The 16,772-nt window shown below is 38.2% G+C and overlaps 1 protein-coding gene across 1 annotated transcript; it reads left to right on the plus strand.

Moving 5' to 3' along the window:
- Positions 1-999: 999 nt before the first annotated feature.
- Positions 1,000-4,656, plus strand: LOC137605184 (FAST kinase domain-containing protein 5, mitochondrial). Its single transcript, XM_068329664.1, has 2 exons — positions 1,000-1,061; positions 2,056-4,656. The coding sequence occupies exon 2, from the start codon at positions 2,060-2,062 to the stop codon at positions 4,472-4,474; it is 2,415 nt and encodes an 804-aa protein (XP_068185765.1). The 5' UTR covers positions 1,000-1,061; positions 2,056-2,059; the 3' UTR covers positions 4,475-4,656.
- The last annotated feature ends 12,116 nt before the right edge of the window (positions 4,657-16,772 follow it).

Genomic DNA, 16,772 nt, shown 5'->3' on the forward strand with positions numbered 1-16,772 from the left:
GTAAGTGTTCTATTTTTCTATATTTCTGTAGAGAAAATTTTCCACAAAAGAATAAAACTATGAAAAAAAAATATAAAAACCATAATTTCATTACAGGTGCTTGAAAAGACAGGCCAACAAAATTATAACTGTGCAACAGTAATTATTAAAATGCAATTTTAGTGAACTGAAAGAGGTTTCTTTTTCATTTTGAATGTCCCAAGATTATTACTTGATTTAATAAAAAAACTAACAAAAGCATTCAATAGCAAAATTAAAACAGTGATTAATAATGAAATCATATTTGTAATTATATTAAAAATAGTGGTTTGTGTTTGCAGAGATATAACAAATTATAAAGTATTTTTGTTTTACAGTTTTTTTGGTTTGTATTAACGAATTCAGCGATGCAGCAACAAACTATTTATCTAATTATTTACGGTAATTCAAACGTTTACACACCCTCCCCATACTGATATTAAACCACCTTCTGTCTGTATTATCTATTCCCACACTCTTATCTACTGTTGAAAGAACTTTTGAGTCTCACATAAATCCAAGAAGGCACTTCCGGATGCCGTCAGCCAATAGAATGCGCGTACGGTATCATGCGACTGTCTACCGGAAATCCGTGATGAGGGAAGTCGCGAACGTTGATGCGCAAATGCGCGAGGGCGCACTGTACATCGCTGACTTCGTTTCGTCGCTTTTACCTTTTTTGCACCAACCCGCTTGCCATAGGTCATTCTCAGTTTGGTAATGGCTACCATGTACGGAAGCCACATCAACAGCCAACAATAATGTAATACTACGAGTCAGAAACAATACATTGTTATGACATATTGTTAAAAACAAGCATGATATCAATGTTATAATATAAAGATATTTTCAAAAATTGCCTACTCTAATGTTTTCATGTATTTATGGTTTGTGAACAATGTGTTAGATTTTTATTTTGAAGGACAACATAAATCGTTTCCGGTGTCTTTACGGTCACACTGACGAATTCTCTTGTGGTCAACTTCCTGAGGTTGTAGCATGTGCATGTGTCTCGTCCCTACGACGGTGCTGTTAAAATAAGGGTGAGTACAACGGTCTGTTTCATGGAATACAGTTGTATGCAGTCTGATATATTTATCATTTGTCGTGCCAGACAGCCAGCTGACAAACAACATTAACGTCAACTGCTAATTGAAATAAGATTGTCTGTAAGAAATGTGCTGTCAGCAAAATCACATTTGTTGCCGACATTTTCCTGTTTTAGAACAATATACATAACAAGAAATAAATACAAATAGAGAGCATAAATAGTTTTGCTGTACATAACTAGAGTATGTACTAGAGTACGTAATGCTGTACATAACTAGGTTATGTACTACAGGACATAACCTGTAGTACATAGTTATGTACTACAGTACATAACTATGTTATTGTGCAGCATGTAGGAGCTTTGTAAGTTCCAAGAGATGCTAACAGTTCATGGCTGTAGATGATCTGTTTAACTTGAATATTATTCATGCAGCTGGGTAACAGGCAGGGGATATTTACATTTGTTTATATATAATATAATATTATATATATATATATATTACAGTAATTGTTGCTTTGATATGAACAACAAGTTGAGCTGTATCTTCTGGAGAAACAAATCATTTCTATATCCGTGTAGGTTCTCAGTTATCCAGATCATGGTTATCCATGACGGTTCTATAAACAGGTTTGGATATCATTTCTATAAAATGGATACTTGTCATCTTTATCACACAAGTACAAGATACTTATGAGTTTCTTGCATGTTTTGGAATAACTCTACACACTTCAACTGTTATGTCTGATGTTATGTAGAAAGAAAAACAGAATTATAACTGGAAGCAGTGCTTCCTTGGTTTATAACATCCTTGACCAAATTTGAGATTACTGTAATTCAACACTTAGACAAAATAAAGGTGCATATCTTATTGTTGTAAATGCTAGATTATTATTTTCTACTACAGGAATATTAGGCTTGCATGTAGGCACTTTTAATTTGTTGCTTGTTAAATCTGATTTAAATCAATGTCTTTGTCTTTTTACCAGATTAATGGCTGTCTGTGTGCTGTGTCGACGGGTGCCCAGGCTTCATCACTTCTTGAGAAAAGATTCTACGTTGACTCAGGTTTTGCGTGTCATAGTGCAAGACACTGATGATGTGAAGAGGACTAAAGGAGAACTGCAGCAATGGGAACCCTTTCTACCAGCTCAATACAGACCATATTACAACCCTAGCTCATATTATTCTGTTTGTCATTTCACATCCTCTTGCAACCAAGCAGAAAATGATGAGGATGTGTGCCTCTCTACTCTCACACCATCCCTGTGGCAACAGGGCAACCATTATATTGTAAGTTGCTCACGGTATCTCTCCACCTCAAGTAACAGACTTCTTGAGTTACCTTTCAACAAAGACTCTGAACCACCATTGCCTTCAGATTCTCTAATCAATGGAAACCTTATACCTCAAAATGTTAAAGTAGATTCACGAGCCTTCCAAAGATGTCGGCGGGAGTATGCTTCTATAACCCTCGACTTAAAACAGCTGCCTCACCCAGTTGAATGGCATAAGGTTGTGCCACTGCTGGAAAAAGTGGATCTTTTCAAGGATAAAAAGAAACCATCTGTCATTTCTCAGTTGTTTGTGGAGCTCAGCCACTTACAACCAAACATGATGTCATTATTGAGATTTGACCAGCGCTTTATCAGGCTACTCCAATATTCTGTGGAACACCTTGGTCTCTTTACTAATCATCAGGTGCTGAGAGTGCTGCGGTCTTTGGTGTGGCTGGACTTACCATCAGATCACGGCGTATTTGGACTGTATGAGGCAGAGCTGTGCTGCCGGGTCGATCACATGAGTCTACATCAATTGTTGTTAGCTGCTGACTTGTGTCGATGTATTGGGATGCAGGTTCCCCAGTTCTTACAAAGTCTCTACCCTGCAATCCGTTTGTACCTTGGAAAGATGAATGTTTCTGAGCTGGTGCAACTGTTGTATATAATGGGAGAGGGAAGGTGGTGCCCAGAAGATTTACGCGGTCCTGTCGAGGATCTTCTCATGAATCATTTAGACAAACTCTACCCTGAGGAGGTTGGTACAGTATGTCTGGGGCTCTTTAAATCCCAGACTCCAATATCCGACCATGCAGTAACTTGTATTGTTCAAAAAGCATGCTCTTATGTTGGGGACATGAGTGACTTTGCCATAGCAAATATCCTGAAATACATGCGTTTCAGCCATGTGTATCACGAGATGTGGCTGGAGAACATGGCACAAGAAGTTCCTCGACGGGCCCCTGGGATGGGTATCAAGGGCTTAATGCATGTGGCGCTGGCCTGCTCATCGCTGCATTTCAAAAATGACCAAATACTATTGGCTATTGCAGAGAGGGTTCCCTTTTTGGCACAACAGTGCAGAAGCAAAGACTCATCCAAAATGCTGTGGGCATTTGGCACATTAGGTTTTCTCCCTGTCCAGAACCCAAGTTTCTACCCGAGCCTGATTGAAGCTTTGAGACAGAGGAAAGTTGAATTTCAGAAATATCCACAGCATCTGCTTTCCGGTCTTCTAGGCCTGATCTTTGTCTCTCAGTTCCCAGAGGACCTCATCGCATTGGCTTTGAATCCTGACTTTGTCAGAGTTGCCCTAAAATCCTCACATCTGGATCTGAGGAAAGACTATTTAACATTGGATGAAGCCGTGGCTCTGGAGCTGCCTCAGTGGACGGGCCCACGATTAAGCTGTAAACTGAGAGAGGAAGTGGCAGAAAAGCTGTGGATCTATGCGAAATCAGATGTTTGCCTAAAACCAGAAGTAAGGGAGGCAGAATCTCTTCTACAAGATTTGCTTGGAGGAGAGGAGTTTGTTTGTAAGAGAATGATTTTGCCCCACACTCGTACCATTGACCTGGAAGTACACCTCGATGCCTCCGGACAGCCCATACCTGTGAACCCAGCATCCAACACAGACATCAAATCTCTGCAGGAGAGGCCATCCAAAGTTCACTTTCGTCAGGAGTGGAATGGAATGAATGTAGGGGTAACTTTAACTGATGAGCTTTTTGCACGGCTAACAACCAGAAATGCAACAAAAACCTTTAGCTCACCTGTTCAACATGCACATGTCCCCACATTGGACCCTGATGAAGGTGGGAGCCAGATCAAAACAAGACTCTCCCACAGTAATGAAAAAGAAACTGTGACCAGATCCATTTGCCTTGATTCAGCCCACCAGGATTCCAAAAGCCCAGTTAAACTTGCTATTCAAGTGTCCAACAGAAACCATTACTTGTACCACTCACAACAGTTGTTGGGCCTTCATTCCATGAAGAGGAGGCATCTCAAGCTGGCAGGCTACCGGGTTGTAGAGCTTTGCTATTGGGAATGGTTTCCTCTTCTGAGAGAAAGCAAGATGAAGAAGCTGGAATATCTGCACCGCAAAATATATGATAGTCTGCACTAGTCCTATAAATCACAGTCAATCCAGAGTACTGTACTGTGAAATGAATGTTTGCACACTTGTTTTATGTACATCTGCAAAACACGAAAAAGTCAGTAAGGTATGGATATTTGATCGTCCGCCAAACATGAGGATTTGTACATGCTTTTTATTTTTTAAATAAAATAAATCTTACATAATTACAATTTAAAGACATTTTTTTGAAAATTATATGAATGAAAAAAGCTTGGAACTTTCTTGGTTAAGGTTAAAACTTTCACAAATCAGACACAATGAACTTTTTCAGTTGGTTTGGAATGGGAAACTATTCCCTGTTATTGTGAATGGGATTTATTTCACAGTAAATTTTTCAACAATATGTTATTCATATTGTCTGCTGTATAAAAGTAGCACCTAAACACTTACAGAAATGTTACAGGAAAGTATAAGTCATGTGATTAAATTATTTCAAAATAGTGCGAGAGGTTTGCTGAATATTTTTGTTCTGTGGGTCATCAAAGCGGAATCATCGTTAAATCATTGTGGACTTAAATGTTATCAAAAAGAACTACTAAGAAAATGTCTGCAAGCTATGAATCATTTGAACTTTGAAAGTACACAAGCTAAATCTCTGCAATGTAACATATTTTTTTCCATGTTTGAAGCTGTCAACTGCTTTGAAATAAGTGTAGCAGCAGTGACCTATAAAGTAACTAACACCTTGCAGCTATATGGCATTCTGTTTAACGTTGTTTATTATCGATATGGTCGGGGAAATGACAGACTGTCATTACCAGAATGTAACGAGCAATCCCTACAACCCAGGAAGTGACCACAGCATTCTGCAAACACCATCATGAATGGCACCAAAGATACCGGAGCAGTGTCATTTATTAGCCTTTATGTCACAGAGTGTCTTTTTAATATGCAAAGTATGTTTATCATGTATAACTGTCAACACTATCTAAAGCTGAGTGTGTTCAGTGACAGACTGGTCATGGCCACTGGTTATTCCCGTGATACTGGGAGAGACGTGACGCTTCTGTGTTTGACTCCTCCAAGCTGTTTTGAGATGACTTTGTGGTGAAGGTCATCTGTCTTTCTCTCATTCTGTCTCTGCAGTAGGATTAGGAAAGTTGCTTGTATTTTTTTTAGTGTTTTAAAAAAGTTCTGAAAGAAAATAGCCACTTCCATTTTGCAGGTTATTATTTTGTCATTGTGTATGAATACTGACAGAACAACAAAAGTGGGTCACTGAACAGATCAGATTTTATTGTATAGTGCTGTCAAATTCTCAAAATCTTCAACAAGTTTTTTGTTTTGATTTTCTTTTTTCTGACAGCTTGTGATTGCAATTCAGTTTGACAGCCCAAGGTCTGAGATGCTTCCCATCAAAACTCTCCGAAGAGTCGGACATTTTAAACACTACTGAGCAAGGTTAAAGTAGCTGACAAAAATTTAAACTAGATATGTTGGTATTCACTGTGATGAATTCCTCAGTGGGAGTCATCTTTCAAAATGAAGTCAGTTTTTGTTTGAAGTGGATTTCAATAGTGCATCTATGTGAAAGGAACTCGGGCTGCCTGGAATAAGTGAGAAAGACCTTTACAATTTACTCTCTATAAATCATGCAATTAATCTTTACCTGTTTGTAGAGCTTAAAAACATTTGTTTTTTTCAGAAAACTGCAACAAAATATGTTTTTCATAAATATAATTTGGAGAAAGGTAGGAATGAAGCCACTTTGGGGCAGTATATTAAAAAGAATTCCTTTTGATTTGTGTCCTGTCGTGTCTATGTGGGCTCAGGAACATCTGCGAGCTTGATTTTTTTTTTTACTCCCTGAAGAAAAAGCTCAGATAAGACCTTGGGGAAAAGGTAGAGAGGAGGGGCTACAGGTATGTTGAGTATTTTTCTTTCTTCCCCTACCTCATTTTCTTTCATGACCCAGAAACCAGGGTTAGTTCTATCATGCCAGTTGGCCCAGTACTGAATAAGACAAAAACAGCCTCAAGGTCTCCTGAAAGAAAGGCAGGAAAATTCTGTTGGGAGATTTTTTTTAATGGCAAACCCATTAATGCCCAGACAACTAGAATTCATTTACCCACTTTAAAGAGGATTAAAGAGAAAATCCTGCAGCCTAAAGGTTTGCTTCATACACTCTGTTGAGACATGAGGAAGTAGGAATAGGAGACAACATCTGGAATACCTGATTTCATAGCTATCTAACTATTATTGGAAGTGTTCACTATAGATATGTAATGCACACAGACTTTAAATATTAATTAACAACTATTACAATTGACTTTTGTTTCATCAAGAAATGCTTTTCTTACTTCTTGGTGGAAGACAAATGGCACAGAGGGAGGGAATGAGATGGCTAGAAAAGACATTCAATCAACACATCTGTCAGCGCATGTGGAGTGTTTGATGATCCATCAGGAAGAGCCTGAAGTCGCTGCAGGGCTGATTGTTGTTGCTCTATTGTCATTTCTCTCTGATCATGGTCCATGAGGACAACTTGTGCTATGCTGTTGCTGGATGGCGCCAGCAGAGGGCAGTGTCTACCTAAGGAAGATCTATGAACGCTCACAATGAGGATTTAGTGTCATGATTCTTTGGTGTAGGTAGGGATATATCATAATAATAAAAGTTCCTGCGTCATTATTTTCAGATATATTGGGTATAAAAATGAGAATAACACATTGGTTTAATATTTTTTTTAATGTTCTGTCATCATTATGCTTTCAACAGTACAATGAAAATGCACAGCCAACAAAAGAGTCATAAACACAGTCAAGGGCAGCAGGGACATTTTAATGTAGAGAACAAATCCCTCTCCTATTCTTCACAGATATGAAAACTATAAAGCCTTATTTCAAGTCAGTCTCATCCCTACAGCGACTGATTTCACACTTCTGGGTGTTCAGGGATGATGCTTTTGAAGTTGAAATGATTCTGTTTCTCATTTAATACCATTTTCTTTTGATTCAAACACAGCTCATTGGATAACCACATGAATCTTGTATCCACGTATGGGAAATCATCTCTCCCTCACAATGTTGTTTTTGCTCTATCATATCATGTTGAAGCTAAGACAGGAAATCATGTTTAGGAAAAACGGACTGCCATCCAGAGCACACAATTAGTGTGTGTGCACTGGGAATAATTATGGGGTTAAATTGGATAATTACTCTGCCCTATTGTGTTGTGAGTAAGCAAGGTGCTAAACATTCATATTTGTTCATGTCTCACTGATGACAAGAAATGTATAGAGTTATTAACTTCCTATAAACAAAAGCCAGGAAATAGCAGAGGATAATCGTCAGGCTTATGCACCATTTTCAAATGTGACCAGTATTTCAGCCATTAATGGAGGAGGCTCTGGTGGAGTGAATGCTTTCTCAGTAATCCTCCTCTTATTTGCATTTCAATTCTTTTGCTTTTCTCAGCCTGAAAGCTAATCCAGTGCAGTCTGAATGTAGACTAAACTCGCATCAACATTTTTTAAGTTATCTTCATGAGGAGATTCTACTGTTTGTCTGTCGTAATTCCTTTTTTAAGCTTATTTTATGAAGCACACAAATCCTGATGTCACATTCCTTAAGCACTGATGCAAGACTCCTACTTGTTACAGAAAAAAAAAAACACTCCATAGACACAAATCCTTGTCTTAGAACATTCACAAGGTATCAAACAAGGCACTGATTAATTAGCAATATGCACAAATTTCCCTGGAGAGTGACAGCGGGTGATTTACACCATAACATTGCACAAAGTTACTGCTTTCCATACCAAACGTGTCTTTATTACTCCTTCTCAGTACAGCTTCCTTTCTGACATATTTGGTGACTTCAGTAAGGCATTTGGATCCTTGCCTTTAAGATTCCAAACACACACTCTAGGATAAACCTACTGACGGGACTGATGTTGTTTAAATTTAGCGCTTGTCTTCTGCTGCCATTGATAGGCTTTCATTTACTTAACCAAGTTCAGTTACTTGATATGCTCCTCATCTGTTGGGGGGTAATTTGTGTCACCTCCAGTACACAGTGGATTTGACTGGTTTTGCATAATCAGTGTTGTATTTTTGACCCCTTAAAAGATACAATAGCGTGTTTTGGATTAATGCCACACTATTGTAAATTCTATCACAGACAGAACAAATATGATCCATTGAACAGGGACACTGATATGATGTTAAATCATTAGACATGACATAGCAGTGGGATGCTAAAGATCTATTTGCATACAAATCTTGCTTCCCGTGATGGATTTAGTTAAATCAGTCTATCAATAGAAGCATTACCAGCTGGGCCATGAAAAGATCCATCATGACCCGAAGGCATATTAAAGAGAAAAAGCGGAGCAAAAACATCAGTAACAATAATAAAAATGCCACTTGGCAATTCAGTTCAACAGTTCAACAGAAATAACACTTTTGAAGGAGAAATTCCAGTAATTAAAGTATAATCTGTTATAATAAAAACACCCACAAATACAGTGTAGACTATTTTTAACAAGATGAAGGTATTAGAAGAAAAGCAGCTCTGTGTTTTCAAGCTAATTAACATTATGTGTCCCAGTCCCTGTGTGAGAGAAGTTCAAGATGACACTTGTGCAAAGCAACATCGTGTTGTGTAACCACATGCCTCTGTCTACACTCATCACATTGTCACACAGATCATTACAGCTCAGAGCATTGATGTAAAGTCACTAAGCACAGGGAGACTACAGCAGAGTAAGAGAGAGAGACAGTTCCACATGACATCACTGGTCACACCGTTATAAAACTCTATAGTCATGTAAATTGCCTCTGGCATATCAAAAGGTATTTCAAGGTCTGATTAAAGATTTACTGCATGACAGTGCAAAGACAAACAGGGGTCGTCTTGCTCCTACCTGTCTTCTTATGCTCCTCCTCTCTGCTGGACATGATTTATTACTGAAGTCATGTCAAGATCTTTGGCAACTTCTATTACTTCCTTTTCCTACAGCAGTGTGAAGTGCAGGACACAAACCCAACGCAAAACTCTGGATTAATTATATCTGAACAATATGTTTGTTTAAATGTGTATGGAATGCTACCCATGTGGCTTTTGTAAACATAAACCTGATCTTGTGTCCACTTGTCCTTTCTTTGTTATCAGAAGATGGTGTGACAGTTCAGTATTATGGAGAAATGATGTTTGTTGTCCATCACAGGTGAAGCAGTGTTGAAAAGGTTGCTGAAGATCTTCCTCTCATCCTGTCGTTTGGTGACGTTAGAGTTGCTTCTCGAGCCTGCGGCTCTCTGCCCTGGAATTTCAAAGTGCAGGAGAGGCCTGTCAGTGAGGATGAGATGTGGCGAGATGTGGAAAGGTTTACGCTGCGGACAGTGGGGCCTACGAGGCATGAGGTTCAACAGGGCAACTATCTGCTTTTGCTGACATCCAGATTTTGTAAATCCTGTGTTCCGTTACGTTCTTTGCCACTCAGCTTTTGTCTCCACCAATACCTGAGGGGAATATCTGGCTCTTCAATTGTGAAGTGGTCCACTAGCTTCATCAATAACTTGGTCAATCTGCCCTTTGGTGCTGATTAGGTGTCTCAAAGCTGCCTGCTGCTGGACATACAGTCAAACGGAAGCAGAAAAAGTTGTGCCAAAACTAAAGTAATGAACTGAAATACAGTCAAACTCTTCAAAGAGCTGAGGGAGCCTGACAAGACAGGCTCCAATTAGTTGTTGGTTTGTCACCATGAACCAATATTTAGATATAATATAAATATATACAGTACTTGTACAATTTTAAAAAAGAGACAGGAAAGGAAGCAAACAATAGAACAATGAAAACACAAAAACACACCCAACTGAATGCACAGCAATGCAAGATCTCAGATGCATTTATGTTTTTTATGGATATTGTTTAGTCTTCATTTATTCTCTTTCAGTTGTTAGTTGCACAAAAAACCCAGTCAGTGCATTGAAACTTCACTCGGGCATACATCAGGTTTCATGGTAAATTACTTCATCAGATGAGTAACGATGACAAACAAACCAGCATCTGTTATTTTGGCATGGATGAACGACTTCCTTATTTTAGGTTTATTTAGCAAAAGCTCACTGGACCAGAGCCACATGTAAGATAGAGATAAAGAGCACAGGGATTCTGGCATATTCATAAGTACAGTATATTTAAGAACATTAGGCAGAAGATTAAAAGTTACCATTAGAAAATTAAACAGTACAGTTTGGGATTATTGATAATGTCCTGGCATGGATTTCTTCCAAGGATGATGGAACACTGTGAAGGAAAAACTGCAATATAAAAGATGTTTAAACAAGAAATAGTTATTAAAAAGTGAGCTGAGTCATGGTGCACCATACATCCTGTTTCACCCCTGAGATAAACACAATACTCTTGCTTTATTACTTTGGTCTCACTGTATTCAATTTCGCCTGATCAGTTTCTTTATATTCAATTTGTCCATATTAAAAAATGTTTACCATTCGTCAAACTAATTCCTTAATTAATTTACGACTATCACCGACAAGACAGGGCTGTAAAATAAATATCAAGTTTGTCAGATGATAGAAATCACCAAATTTCAAACCCAATAGCTTTGGTAATTTTTTTTATTATTACTTGTAAATCTCCATAAATGACAACCCTGTACTGAAATACAAATTCTAATGGAAGCCCACATCAGAAACTGAAATTATAAAAAGCTCTTTGCACTCTGTTTGCCCTGTCTGTTAGAATAAAAGCTCATAAAGCAAGCAGACATTTAGCCTCCAGCTTAATATCAATATGTGGCTCTCTGTTATATACATTGGCATTTTAAATGAGATTTTGGGACATCTGGTTCTTTTTTATGGCTCATTTATGTTATGTATGAGTATAATTGTCAGTGCTATCATAAATAGAAGCAGAAATGTCACAAAGGGGTGATTTAGCAGTTGCAACATCCCGATATGGAAGAAACATCCGACCATGAGAGTTTGATTTCACATGCCTCCCATGTAGAAAGAGTCTCTCCATTCTATTTACATAATCAGCTTTCAGCTCTTTGGTCTCAAAGTTGTATTTGCTGCATGACAGAGTCAGAAAAATATCACAATAACATAATAAGAGTTTGTCTCATGAAATTAAGATGTGTATCATCCTTTTATGGTGCACCACGGAGTCATGCACACTCAACCCCTGAGCAGGAATTTAATCTGTCCACTTCAATTGATTTTAACCACATGGAATCTTCTGCTTAGTGGAAATTCATCTTTTAGTCTGTAATTAGATTCTAATAAGCCTAATACACAAATTTAAACTGATGATTGCATAATGATTAATTACATTATCTCAGATGCTCAGGAGTGAGGCATTGGGAAAGGGGGAGTAAATATAGATCCAGACACACAAGCAGCACATGTCTAAAAACGCCACACAGCACTGCTTTTAAATGAATGTTGTTCTTACTACATTATCTTCGCAGCAGACATGCTGGAGAAGACAGCCGATGAAAGAGCTGGAGGAGTGTAAAATCTTTCCAATGTTCCAACGTCCCTTTATAAATATTTGATACGTTTTAATGTACATTCACATTGCCTTGACATTGCAAAACATTGTGCTCTGCCACACATTATTGTTGAACATTTTCCTTTCATGACCATGGTGAAAGGAATAAAAGAAGATGAAAATAGTGGTGTATTACAGCATTTGTGCTGTTCAGTTACAGTGCAAGCTTGTGGTGCAGTCAAAAATTGTGTCTTTCTGAGTCACTATCACCTCATGACTAATTATGACTAATAGTCATTTTTGTCCAAGTGACTTGTAAGGAGAGCATTTTCTGTGCTACAAAATGTGTCAAAGCGCTGTGATCAAACTGAAAGGGGCGTTTAATGAGTGCTCTTTTATCAAAAAGCATAAGTGGACAATAAATAATGTGATCCACCTGGAGGGAGGGCACAGCAGCATAAAACACAGCAGAAGCAGTTCACCTTTTAAAAGACTTTGAAAAATCATTGCAAGACTTACTAATTTACCCTGATTTATTAAATCTTTAAAGTGTCTTTTCAAAGCTCTATTACACAGATACATCTTTTTACAGAGTCAGAAACGACAAACTACAATCAGTCACTCTGTAAAACCAAAAGACATATTTTATTATCTCTCTACTTCACTGCATGTGCTACACGTGCGTTATTCTAAGCTGGATAAGGTTTTTCAAGCCGTCGAATCACATATTTAATGTACTTGATGGTATGACAACCCGAAGTGGTTGACCTCATTCTTCAGGAGTGATGCATTATGGGACCTTCTGATCAGAATGAGCTTTTAATAATTTCTGTCTTCGTGGCTTAATGCTTATCGTGCTATCCTGCTGCTGATTAGGCTGCATTCCTGTATTAATCCGAACAACTTAATTATACAGGAGAAGTCAGATTTCCAAGGACACTCTTATTCGAAGTCTATTTAATCCAAAAGTGAATATTTGATGCTGTCATCTTACTGTAATGTCTCCTGGGAGGGCAGAAGGACATACAGTATATGAAGAGTAAAAGTGATTTATACATACATGTATGAAAGAAATCTTATGTTCAAAGATTGATAATCCAAAGTGGATCATATATAAATAAATATTGTGCAGTTCCATGAAAAATCTGGATGGGTAACACAATCTGCTGCTAGAATCTGCAGATATCAGCTGGTGTTGTTTCCGTACCAACAGGACTTGATTAATGCATTTAATGTGCTCCTGCCCTAAAATTGAATCATAGTGGGACCATACAAGTGGTATAAGTTGCTATAGCAACCATCCTTTTCCCTGCTTGTTTTTGAGTGAGTGAGTGAATGCTGCTTTGATCTGATAGCCAACGGATAGGTGTGGAGTTTTAACTGTGTTATAACCAGTGGGAGAATTCTCCCTCCGGGTAAAAGACCCCATCAAGATGGCAATCAGTACTCAAGATTTTCTTTGTGCGTATGTGCTTGTGAGTGTGCGTGTATGTGTGTGTGTGTGTGTGTGTGTGTGTGTTTGTGTCTGTGTCTGTGTCTGTGTGTCTGTGTGTGTGTAACGGGGGTTCTGTTATGATCTGCTTGTGTGAGTCCATCATCTTCTAGAAATCGATAGGCTTCTTTGAAAGGTCGTCAGTGTTTTATCACGTGTCATTGAAAGGATGCAAAGGAAAAAAAGACATCTTTCAGTTTTTAGAGTATGTTTCATTTCTTTCAGGATGTCTGTATTACATTTGTATGATTTTAAAGAGAGAAATGATGTAAAAATGTTCAAAAACCTCCACACTAACTCAGGTGTTTTCATATATGCAGGGTATACAGTATGATAAATTATTAATAGATATTGTGAAAACCAAAATAGTAGCTTTGAATAATTCATTTTATATTCTTATAAGTTTGGCATTGTCAGCTAATGCGGCTGTTTGTTTATTACACATTGTTAAAAGATTTTGCATTCATTTCAAAACAAGGTGATGCTTAGTTTGAATTCTTTTGCAGAGGAAATGCCTTCTGTGCAGCTCGGAGGAATGTTGAGCTGCACCAGGAGATGCTGGTGTTACAGAGCAGATGCAAATATATCATTTTATGCTAGGTGAGCAATCCCTCTGTGTTACACCTGTGTCTGTTAAGACCAGAGATTCCTGTATTTTCAAGCAGTGTGTCTGTGCCTGTGGGGATGAGATGACATCTGTGGCAATTATCACAGACGCAAATCTGCAACCAGTGTGCATTTCAGTCGTTATAAGAAAACCTTTTTTTTTTCTTTTAATATATGCAGGAAGTTAAAGTTCATAAATGTTTTATGACACATATTTAATCTTTCTATTTAGGCACAGTCAGCTGGATCAAATAGGCAAAGATTTAAAGGGATTTTCTGTTCTAAGTAAACGCTGCATGACGTTGTGTGAAGTGCTCTGAATAAAGTGTGACAGGCCTGCAGTCAGTTGAGTTGGTACATCTGATGCAGCAGTGGCAAGAAAATGCAGCTGCGTTCAGGATTCACACAGGTAACCACTGCTCTGTCTATTTAAGAGCAGAAACCTCACTTTTTAAAAAAAAATTATAATGACTTCTGATTGAAGTCAAGATATTATTCATTTCAATTTTATTTTTTCTTAAAAAGTTCTGTCTTGGAACTTTTTAAGAATTGATCATCTGTTATCCAAATCTAATTCAAAGTAATTTAAAATGGTGTATTCACCTTTTGCTGTTAATAGAATTGGGAATTAAAACATGAATTAAAACTTTTCAACATGAAAGCCAGTCCACAGCAGTCATATATCCAGTCACAAACAAACATCCAAAGCAGTGTCTCACTTAAATGACCATGAGCTTCATCACCAGAGCTGACACGCACTGTCAGTGGATCTCCTCCCTCTTTGGGTTTGTTAGGAGAATTATAGATACACAATTCTTGATGCTACGAGGAACTTGATGATTTTTTTTTTTTTACATTCTTGCCACCCAACTAGATTACGCAGTGTGGCTAATGAGCAAAGATATGAATGGTCAAATTCAGTTAATGCTGATGCATTGAATTATCACTCTTTGAAGTGTTGCTGTTTGAAATTTAATGATATTCATGACCTATATGCTTCTACATTTAATGCAAATTCCTGATGGCCTTGTTGCCCAGATGCATTCACAGAGGAAAAAAAAAAAGATGCTGTGTGCACAACAACAGTATAATTAACAAGAGGATTGTATGTCTAATATGTCTAAACAGGAATTCAAAAAATGCTTTAATTATTGCTCTTAGTTGGGGGGTAAACAATAAAAATGAACTCTAAAGTCAGGACCTCATTATATTGTAGCAAATAAACTCCAAGTGAAGACATTTACTTGACAGCTTGTATATGACAGCACTCCCTGGGGTTCACAAGATGACTATCCAACACCCCCACCTAGCCATCTGTGTGGATCCATTGTGGCTTGTTGTAAATCCCACACGGATACTTGCAGTGAAGAGCGACAGAAACATGGAAAAGTGCTTTTAGGAACCGCAGCATGCTCTCAGTCTGTCACGAGGGTTGAGTATAACATGAGAGTCTTGCTATGCCTTAAACTATACACTGTTTAAAAAGTTAGACTTGTCTTTAAATATAGAAGCAGCTGAGTTGCCTCTGACTAAGGAGAGGGAAGTTCATACCCATCATTGATGCTGTAAACATGCTGAGATTTACTGAAATGTGTGGTTATATATATAAATGGGAACAACCAAAAAATGTGTTTGCACTTAAATTTACAGTACTACTTACTCGTTTTCGGGTCTTGTCCTACTTTTATTAGGTCCAACTAGGACAAGACACTGCATGTAAGACAAGGGAAGTATGTCAGCCAAGAGAGCCTATTGGAGTCCAAGGCCATCGGCATCTCAAAGCAACTCCTTCACACCCACTCTGTGGAACTTCTACGCTGTTTGATGATCTCTGCAGGGAAAAGGAACAAGCTTTTCTCTTGAGTCTTAAGATGATCGCAGTTTTCGAACAGGCGTTGCAAAAATAGCCCCAAAGAATTCCCTTTTCTGAGTCCCTGTTAGTGTTGGTGGTGGTGGTGCAGGTTTTTTCTTCAGTGATTTTAGAAATAAAGCCCTAACCTCCCCGTGTACAGCTGGTCAAGGCCAAAAATAATCCCGTTTGCCTCATTGTATTCTTCACCACTGGTGTCAACAAGGTTATAGGTCCTAACGGCTTCAGACCAGAACTGTTAGCTAACATCTTTTCAGTGGAAGTTTGATGTTCTCAACTTACAAAAGTCTTCCAGGGGTGAGAGTTCAATACCAAACAAATTTGTTCCCCCACCAACATCTCTTCATTCTCCTCTTTCACAAGAGTGAGGCAACAGGCCTCTGTACTGACTGGCATTTTCTTCAACATTTGTGGGTTATGTTGGTGTGAATGCACAACACTACAGATGAAGCGTTTTCTAATCTGTCCAAAGGAAATTTCCACCTTTGTCGATATTTAACTGTCACTCAAGCTGGAAATGATTGCCAACTATAAGACTTCAAACACAACATTTAAACTTAAGCCTTCATGACCAATTGCTACAATTATGCTGTCACTTTTTATGTATGGCCTTCAAATGAATTCTCATTAGAAAGCGTGTTAGGGGTGTAATTCACGTCTTTATTTCCTCCCACTTTACAATCTATGTTTAATACGAATGAAGTGTGTGTCTGAAAAAAAAGTGAGCATTTGAACAGAGATGAGTGGTTAGCCGCCTTCCCCTTGCTGTCGGTTTGGTTTTGGGAGACAGTCAGGAGTGAGAAGAACGAGATGTGCAACAGTGCTGCAGTGGCTGCATTTAAATTCAGGATTGCCATACAT

Source organism: Antennarius striatus, chromosome 12, assembly GCF_040054535.1.
Source record: "Antennarius striatus isolate MH-2024 chromosome 12, ASM4005453v1, whole genome shotgun sequence".
In the NCBI taxonomy this organism is placed as follows: Eukaryota; Metazoa; Chordata; class Actinopteri; order Lophiiformes; family Antennariidae; genus Antennarius; species Antennarius striatus.